This window comes from Marmota monax, unplaced genomic scaffold (genome assembly GCF_021218885.2).
Source record: "Marmota monax isolate L192 unplaced genomic scaffold, Marmota_monax_Labrador192_F-V1.1 WCK01_AAM20220418_F8-fsc00134, whole genome shotgun sequence".
In the NCBI taxonomy this organism is placed as follows: domain Eukaryota; kingdom Metazoa; phylum Chordata; class Mammalia; order Rodentia; family Sciuridae; genus Marmota; species Marmota monax.
The window spans coordinates 5206803-5217032 of record NW_026692281.1 but is presented as its reverse complement, the minus strand read 5'-3'; the positions used below and the strand labels follow the sequence as shown (position 1 = coordinate 5217032).

Below are 10230 nucleotides of genomic sequence, written 5' to 3'. Positions count from 1 at the left end.
ATTGTTTTTGATTTAGAATCTATTTTTATCTGATAGGGTTGGGTCTAACATTTTTCATATTGGAGAAGACAGCATTGTAGTTATTTCTTTATTTCTGTCTTTTGTAGCCTTCCTTGATGGTCATGTGAATTAATCTATGTTTTAATTCATTTCTTATTATTTTTATTTTAATATTTAAATATTTTTGTTTGGTGGTTACCATGAGACTTACAAAATTTTCTTTTGTTATACTAAATGATATATATATATATATATATATATATATATAATTTTAAGTGATAGCAACTTAAAATGATCACAAATATAAACAGAAGAAGATAAAATATACTGTAGCATTTCTTGCCTCTTTACATGATGAATTTTTGATATCCTAATTTACATCTTTCTATATTGCCTATAGATTAAAATATTCAGGTAATTCTTATTATTGTGGTTTTACTTTTTGTATTCTTCATACTAAAGCTATAAACGGTTTTTGTGCCACACTTAAAATATTAGAACATTCTGAATTAATTTGTGTAATTTCTCTCATCAGAAAATTTTATACATTCCTATGTTTTATTCTTTTTCATTAATGTCTTTCACTTTCCAGAATTTCCTTTAGCATTTCTTGCAAAACAGCTTTTAGAGATATATTCTGTCAGCTTCTATTTGTTTTAGAAAGTATTTATTCCTCTTTCATTTATAAGGATAGCATTACTGAGCACAGTATTCTTATTCAAAAGTTTTTCCCCTCTTAACAATACTGAAATTTTTATGCCACGTCCTTCTAGCCTGGAAATTTTCTGTTGAGAAATTGGCTGTTAGGTGAACTAGGATAATCATAGGTTTTAGTCATTTATTTTCTCTTGTAGCTTTGAGGATCTTCTCTTTATATTCACCTTTGAGAGTTTGATTGGTGACCTTTGCCTTCTCTGATTCTGAATATGTGTATCCTTCTTTGGGAAGACTTCTGTTGTTATTCTTTGAATAAACTTTCTTCCCACTTGTCATTCTCAAATACCTCTTGAATTCCAATAATAATATAACCTCTTTTATAATATCCTAAATTTTTCATATTTTATCTTCATTTCTCCTCATTCTTATTTTTCTTTTACTCTTGTTAAGGTCTATTTAACAACAGATTTTTTTAGTACAGCACTGATTCTTCTTTCTCTTTAATGTATCCTGCCTTTTATTTCTTCTATTTTGTGTTAATATCACTGAATGTATTTTCCAATCCTAGGATATATATTTGATTGTTTTTTAAATCTCTTATATTTCTCTATTAAGTTTTTTCATTGGTGTCTGAAATAGTTCTTCAAATCTCTCCAAGTTCATTGAATTCCTTTAAAGCAGTTGATTTAAATTCTTGGTCTTAGAATTTTTTCATACTCATTACAGCCTTGTTGGTTTCTGGTACTTTATTTTGAGTACTAGTTACTTAGAGTACTAATTGAGATATTGGTTTCCTGAAAGTTCTGATTGTTGGCATGTGACATTGCCCAGCCATTTAAGGTTTATATATTATTTATGTGTTCCTCACCTGACCTTCTTTGTTCCTGTCTTCCCAGAAATTATAAGAAGTTTACCTATTTTCTCAATAATAATTGAGAAAGTGTCTAATAATTTCTGCTACTTCAGCACTGAATAGCACCCATGTACTGCTTTTCTGCTGGTGTTTTGTGGCTGTTTCAGTACTAGAGGGTAATCTAAATTCAGGTTTGTCCCAAATACACTGTTGTTGTATTGTTCTGAATCAACCAGGACAATAACTCAAAAGATGTTTTATTCCTACAAGCCATTTCCTGGAGTAGGCCTGGATTCCTCATCTGCAATTAATGACCTGTGCATAGGCACTGAAGGATTCTACCCAGGTTGGGCAGTCATCTTGGATGGACAATACACTTGCCTGTGGCTACAAATGCCACCACAGTGTGCCACACTATATGATCACAGTTTACCAATACCAACACAACACTGCAGTAGATCCAAGGTCCATACTATTATGTGCTGCCTATTACTGAGATAGACTGTTAGCTTAAGACTACTGCAATAATCCATAGGTGACGCTTGCTAGAAGACTGATAGACTGGGGCCAGATGTGTTTCCCTTGGTACCAAAGTTGTTTCACAGGCTCAATCCATAGAGACAGATTTTGTTGATCCTGTACTACAAACCAAGGCAAAGACTTGTATTTACTATTCTGCCTAACTCCCAGAATATGTTATACTGCCTGAAGTTGGGATAGTATTGATAAAGGCAGTCCCTTGGTCACCTAGGTTGATGCTAAGATGGATCCTTCCTGAGTCACCTGCACAATCTCAAGGGTACACCAACAACCATGCCACAAATGGCAGTGATGCAGACTGAAACATGACTGCCTTATTTGGCTATTAGTCTGTGCCAAGTATGAACACACTTCTAGAGCCTCATCTAAAAGCACAGGCCTAGTGCTATCTGTGCTGCCCAAATTGGGAAAGATGTGGTAGATACAGTCTTTTATAATTTGTATGTGAGGTGTCTCTCAAAAGCTCATGTGTGAGACAATGCAGAAGCTTCAGAGGAGAAAATATTATGAGAGGCTTAAGCCAATCAGTGAATTAATCCCCTGATAGCGATTAACTGAATGGTAACTGAAATCTGGGGGTGTGGGCTGGAGGAGGTGGAGCACTGGAGGCATGGCTTTGGGGTATATATTTGCATCCAGCAAATGAAGTCTCTGTCTCTATTTCCTGATCATCCTGTGAGTCGCTTCCTTCTGCTACATTCTTCCACCATGATGTTCTGCCTCACCTTGAGCCCTGAGGAATGGAGCTGGCCTTCTATGGATTAAGAACTCTAAAACTGTGATCCCTAAAATAAATTTTTCCTCCTCTACAGTTGTTCTGGTTAGATACTTTTAGTCATAGCATTTAAAAAGCCAACTAAAACAGTCTCTTTGCCACCAAGGTAGATGTTAATGTGGGTCACACCTGGGTCTCACAGCAATAGGCTGCATAGTCTCGGGAGTTGGTGGGTTTCTCCAACCCACTCAAAGGCCTGAAGTAATACAGGCTGAAAACTGATTCTGTCCCTTTGATGCACAGGTCCCCTTTTTATGCCAGGGTTATTCTAGAGGCTCAGTCTGTGAGCTTTTGTCTGCATACAGGGATTTCATTTTCATTTTCACAGACCCGACTACAACAGAAAACATATTCTTCTCATATGCCCATGGACTATTATCCAGGATAGACCATATTTAATCCTCAAAAGAATTCTCAATAAATTAAAAAAAAAATTAAAAACACAAAAATATCTTTCTGACCACAAAAACATGAAACTTCAAAGCAATAAGAGAAGGAAAACTGGAAAGTTTAGTCTGTTAGGATCTGTTCATTTTTACTATATGGAATTACATCTTAATAAATAAAAATATGCATAATTTGCCTTGTTGAAACTATAAAATCACCAACTTAGAAACACCTCACTTGTTTAACATAATGAAGACCAACTTCTATGGAACAATCTCTCTTCTCCTTGCTCACATCCCATCTGGCCATACTTGGCTCTAACAAGAAACCTCTCTAGTTAGGAACAGTCTATCCCAAAGTGCCAGCAACATGATTTGCTGTCTCACTTTATTGAGATGTCCATTCAAATGACATGTTTTCTGGGGAATTATCTGTCCATCTATATAAAATAGACACACCCTAATTCATGGCTTACTTATTGAGCTTTTTAAAAAGAAATCATCACAGCCTGATACATACAGCACACTGTGAAGAAGACAGGAATGTATCTTCATCCACAATAATATAATTAAGTACTAGGGGACCAGGGATGTAGTTTCTGGACATTTTCACCTCCTAAAACTATGTCAGAAGCATTATAAATCCTCCCTTTGACTCAAAGCAAGCTTGTGTGATGAAAAAATACATATATTACCATGGAATAATTAGAAATGTAGTTCTAGTATAGGAGCCAAGAAATTTAGGAGTAAAGGCATAGTGGAACATGATATTCTACATTGACTTTTTTTCTACATTCTTTAAATTATTTCATTGTTCTATCCTCAATCTCTAAACCATAGGTAGAACTAGAATAAACCTTTCTTTGAATGACAAGTTTTTGTATACACTCAAATTATTATGAGACAATATAAGACCAAAAGGACTTACATTAAGCTTGATGATGACTTGTCTTCTTCAACCCATTAGGATGTATGCTCTAAGAGCAGGGGTTTTGACTGGATAACTCATTCTTCCATCGCCAGGCCCTAGTCTAGGGACAAACTAATCTTTTGCTATATGGACCAATATCATCATGTCATCATAATGTATGATACATGACTTGAGATTTGGGGGAGGGTGAGAACTATAACTAAAACTAGAACAGGAGCTAGAAAGCAATATTATATAAGACATGTGTCTTTACATGGTAGGGGGAGGGAAAGAGGAGAGATTGCTGTTATTTAAGATAGGAAGATTTTCATCCAATATTATGTCCCAAACTCTTAAAAGAGGGCTAGGAATAGGGCTAGCCACCTTCTGAGTATCAGAAAGTGGAATAACCCCAGTATCATGCCAGGAAAAATATAAGGCCTATGACTACCTTGAAGTAAGAGGCTGGTGGTGTATATGTGCCTCTTCCTAGCCCAGATAAAAGGTCTGTGAAAGAGGAGATTGTCTTTTTTATTCAATACCTAGGGCTGTGGCTAGGGCCAAGCCTTCCAGAGTATTAGGAGTAGTAAAAGTGAACAGTAATTAGTATTTTAAAGTAAGTGCTGTTGATTGTTTTTTTGTCACTTCAGTCCATTTTCCATTTGGAAAAATAAAAATCCCTACAAAACAAAAGACCAAAATAAATTACTCATGGTTTATAGTTGATTATTCATATTTATATTTTTAAAAACACATAAATCAATACTATTATTGGTTATAGTTATATTTGTAGTAAATGCATAAATCATGGGCAATATTCACACCAAACTCACGATAGTGTCTACCCTCTTCAGAATAACTGGTATGATATTGGAAAATGGATTAATTAATTGTAATGTTCCAATTATTTAAAACTATAAATCATCATCTAAAATAAACGTACCAAAATGTTGTCAGTTTTACATTTGAGGTAGAGATGAACAAATGTGTGCCATATCTTTTATACTTTTACATGTTTTGTTGTGACATTTTAAATAAATAAAATAGTACAAAGAATTTAAAATGCCATTAGAGCTGATAATTTTATTACATTTTTCAGTACTGGACAAATCTTGAGGCATAAAATATACGAGGACATAAAGCATGTGAATAATACAAGCAACAAGGTTGATAACAGAGACAACTTTGGACTTTGTATTTCACAGAGAATACATATTCTTTCTAAACAAAAGCTTGAATAAACTAATTGTCACTGAAAATAATCAGAGAACTGACTAAAGATCTACAATCAAAAGTGTCACCAGGATTAGATCATTTTACAGATTAGTACTAGCTAACTTTTAATGAACAATTTATTCTAATGCTATTTGAACTACTTGAGACCACAGGACAATACTAAAAACACAAAAATTCATATTTTTAAAGCTAGTACATCTCTAATAAAAAAAAAAAACTTGGTAAAGAGAGCATAAAAAAGAACAAAAATAAACAATTCCAAGTTGGAATGCAAATGCAATAATTCTAAATGAAATGTTGGTAAATAAAACACAGCATGCAGCAGGTAGGATTAATTCCAGAAATTAAGGTTTGGTTCAACATCAAATACCAACCATTTTAATTCATTACATCCACAAATTAAAGGAAAAATATCATACAATTTTAAGAATAGATAATGAAAATACATTTGATAAACCCAGGAGCCATTTCTGATAATAACACTATGTAAAAAAGGAAAAGAAGAAACTCCTAAACAAGTTAATAATCAACAGCAAATCAATAACCAACAGCAAATATAATACTAATATGAAATACTACAAAGATTTTTTTGAAACTTAAAAATAGGTGAAATATGTCTATATCATTATACAACACTATTCCGGAGAATCCAGCTAAAGTAATATAATCCATATAAACATTAGAAGAAATAAAATAATTTTTATATACATGTAAAATGATTGTATACCTAGAGTCCAAAATGTTCTATTTTTAAACCCACTGTAATTTAGAAGATTAAATAAATTCATTGAATAAAAGATAAAAATATAAAAATCTATAGGTTGCTTTTATTGCCCAAAATAACAAGCTATAAATGAGGAGGAAAATGTACCCAATTCAAAATGTGACAACTGTAAAAATACTCAAAAATAAGATCAATTTCATATGATAAACCTATATGAAGAATATTAAGAAATAAGAACCAAAGAATTCAATGATATATCAAAACACTTTGGTGTTAAGAATTAATATTATTGTTATACTCCAAAGAGAAACATAGAAATTTAATGCAATTTTAATTGAGACAGAATTTGTTAATGTCAAAAAAGTGCTTATAATTTTCATATGAAAGAGTTAATGTGGAGGACAAATTACATTGGAAGAAAAAAATAATAATGAAGGAGGACTCGCTTTACCAGATTCTAAAACTACTTCATGGCCAGTCAGTATATTACAAATCATGTAATATTGGCTCAGAAATTTGAAAATGGGTGTGTTTTTTTTAAATAAATTGTATAATTGGATATCCAATGTGAATGAAATGTATACTTGGATCTCTATCTTATACCACATACCAAAATGAATTTCATATGACTCAAACACTTAAACTTTAATAATAATAAAATAATTATGAAATGTAGGTGAATGACTTAGGATGGTGATATCCATCTGGAAAATAACAGGAAATGAAAGTTATAAAAGAGACAATCATCTACCTAATTTTTTTACAATTATAAAATAAAAGACATAACCAATAAAATCAAGATTATATAATAGAAAAATCATAACACATAAGCTACAAATTATTAAATGCACTTCATAAATTTTTAAGGAAAAGATCAACAATTCAATAGATAAATGAAGAAAGGATAATAATTGTCAAATCACAAAAGAAAAACACTCAAATAGAAAGAGAAATCCTCTTTGAAGTCAGGTAAAAGGCAGTCACAGTGACAAGCAATAACATAATTTTTCACCTTTCAGATTTTTAAATCTTAAAAAGTGATGCTGCAGAGGATGCTGAAAATAGGCACTTTCATTTTAAATGATAATCCTAATTTCTTAAAATAAAACATATGACTTGTTAGCATTTCTGAGAATCCAACCTATAGAAATAAAACATCACTTTGTGTTTTGGTAGTGTTATGTTGGTGAAAAAGGAAATAAATGAATATCAGTAACAAAAAGGTTGAATACTTTTTGGTACATCTACATGTATTGAATATGCAACTATTAGAGTGAGGGTGAGAGCGAGAGCGAGAGCTAGAGAGAGAGAGAGAGAGAGAGAGAGAGAGAGAGAGAGAGAGATTGACTGTAGCTACTGATCAGCCAGGATGTCATCTATGTCAAGTGAGAAAAGCAATTAGAGAAAATAATATGGCTTCCCATTTTAACAGAAAATACTATGAAAAACTTCATGAAGAAGAAGAAAATATGGAAGGATGTAGGACAGATTCTCAACATGTGGGAAGAAGAACGTAGAAAGGTTAAAAATAATGAGGGAGAAGGATATGGGGTAGGGTTAATCTACTTTTACATTTAAAATACAGACACATTAATATTCTACTAGCACCCAATTTATATGTTCCATTAAAGAACAAAGCAATATCAAAATTACCACAGTATACTTGGGGCAAAACTGTGGAATTAGTCAATGCAAGAGTTGGAGGCACAATAAGATTTACTTACTTTCCTGAATTTCTGATGCCAAAACTGTTCTCAAAGTTCACAATTATGAAAATACAAAATATTTTAAGTAATAGTTCCCCAACTATTACAAAGAGCACAATGAACTTACGGGGTTTTCACCAAACCATAGACATAAATGTGAATATCATCATCAAACTTAATGAAGTAGACAGAGGGCTTGGCCACCACTTGATGGATGAAAATGCCAGTTCTCTTGGACCCGTCATCTTTGGCATGCTCCACCTGCTTGCCCACCAGGCTGTCCACCACCTCTCCAGGCTCCCGTTCTGCCATAGGGAAATAGTAGTTGGAATCTGGAATGATGCGCAGGTCACCATCTCTGTAGTCATCCAGCAGGGTGTACATGTAGAGGACTGGATCTTTCTCATACGTTATATAAAACCAAGTATCCATCACTGGGGCTCGTGCCAGCACCATACCCTTCCATTCATCTTTCCTACCATGCTCGCCTTCAAACACATGCCCCACTGCCTTCCCAATCAAGGAATCTGCCAGGCGAGAATCAATTCGAGGAGTTGGCACTCTCTCAGGAAGAATCTCTAGCGCTAGAACTCTTTTATCTCGGTGCAGTTCTAGTCCATACACACTATCTTTGCCATCATATTTAATGATGTAAAGTGTAGGCTTCACAGAAACCTGCTCAAGCACAGTGCCTTTCCACTGCTCCACTGGCTCATTGCCTTCTTTCCAGCCGTGTTGAATGCGGCAGCCCACGATGTTCCTACGAGTGAGGAAAGTGGGCTTGCGCCGCTGCTTCCTGTGGGTGTGCCTTTTCTTCATCAGGTATGCGGACACGCCATCTACTCCCGTGGGAGGCATGGTCGGAGGAGACATGGTTCAGAGCTTAGGAGGACTTAGACAGAATTGCCCCTTGCTTGATTATGAGGACAAAAAGTTAATACTATCCAATAAGAATTTTTTTTTTTTCTGCAATCTCAGAAAGGGGTCCTCCCTTCTCCTAGATCAAAGATCTCACCAGAGCTTGGCAGAAACGCTCTAACTCTTGACTGTGGGCACAAGGACAGTGTGTGCCTCTCGACGGTGCTTTCTTCTGCCGTCCAGGAGGGATGACTGCAGCAGTGGTGGCTGGAAAGAGATGGCGGGTACGCCTATGCTGTCCGCGCCTGGTGCCCGCCCCAACCTCCACCCCCAGGTCCCGGAATCGGCCACTTAGCTGTTGTTGTAGTTGAAGCTGAGGTTGCAGTACCGCGACACCGTAGGAGACCGCGGGAAAGGAAGGCAAAAGATAAAGGGATGGCTGCAGCAGTAAAAGTGCAGGCGGCGGCACGTCTCTGAGGAGTCCGCGCGGCCTGGCCTTCACAGTCCTAGTTGGCTTGGCCCAGCAGTGGAACCGCGGTTTTTGCAGCTTCAAGAGCCCGCCCCCTCCGAGCCCGCCTGTACCTCGGTCCCGCCCTCTGCCTTCTCGCCTTCCGCTTCGCGGGCAGCAGTGGGGTGGGTCAGCGCGCGCGCCCGCGTTCAGTCTACACTGACACAGGCTTTCTCCTTTATTTCCTCTCGCGCCCCCCGACTGTTTACTTCAAACCCCAGTCAGACAGGCAGGCTCCCCTCCCCCATTCGAGCTGCCTGCTGCCCAACAGCTTCCTCCACAGCGGCTTCATCTGCTCCTGTCTTACAGGAATTTCTCACAAACATTTCGAAATATATACATATATTCAAAACACACACACACACACACAGAGTTTGCACATACAAATGTACATACAAACTAGTTTCTTTCAGTTTGAGGAATTACAGACCAGAGAAAATAAAGCCTGTGAACGGTCCTCCATCTTGATTCAAACTCTCCTTTATATTTTGTACCTGAATATTCCTGGTAATGATTATTTAATAATTATTTTATTTTCCGAGTGTAAGGAGGTACACCGACGTTGTGGAAGATTTTTAAAAATATAGTGAAATAAAATATGAAACTAACCTTAACCTTGGTATCTAAACATACAGTAAAATATTAACCATGTTGATTTCTCTCTTGGTAATAAACATGTGGGGAGCATATGTCATACTTTTATATCTTACTTTTGTCATTTATATCATTAAAATTTTCTGGTTATTTTCTATAGTTATGAAAACATGATTTTTGATCCAGACTATTTATTTTAATATTCATTTAATGGCCCATTATTAATTCAAAATTCCCTATGATACAAGAATAAGTAATAAAACTTCATATATGGGGTTTATTTAGCTTATCTAAATCATGTCTTTAGGGAATATTTTAAAGACATGGTTTCTACATATGAAATAAGATCAATATTTGGAAAAACAAAATATTAAAACAAAATTGTGGCCTCAATTTAGTAGAAAGAGAAGATGGTGTGTGTGAGTTTATATTTACTAGTATTCTAATTTTAAAAGCACTGCATAGTTATATGGAAAATCTAAG

The 10230-nt window shown here is 35.3% G+C and overlaps 1 protein-coding gene across 1 annotated transcript; it reads right to left on the bottom strand.

Moving 5' to 3' along the window:
• Positions 1-5177: 5177 nt before the first annotated feature.
• On the bottom strand, positions 5178-9199 carry Spin4 (spindlin family member 4). The gene has a single exon (XM_046440443.2). The coding sequence runs from the start codon at positions 8658-8660 to the stop codon at positions 7911-7913; it is 750 nt and encodes a 249-aa protein (XP_046296399.1). The 5' UTR covers positions 8661-9199; the 3' UTR covers positions 5178-7910.
• Between the last annotated feature and the right edge of the window lie 1031 nt (positions 9200-10230).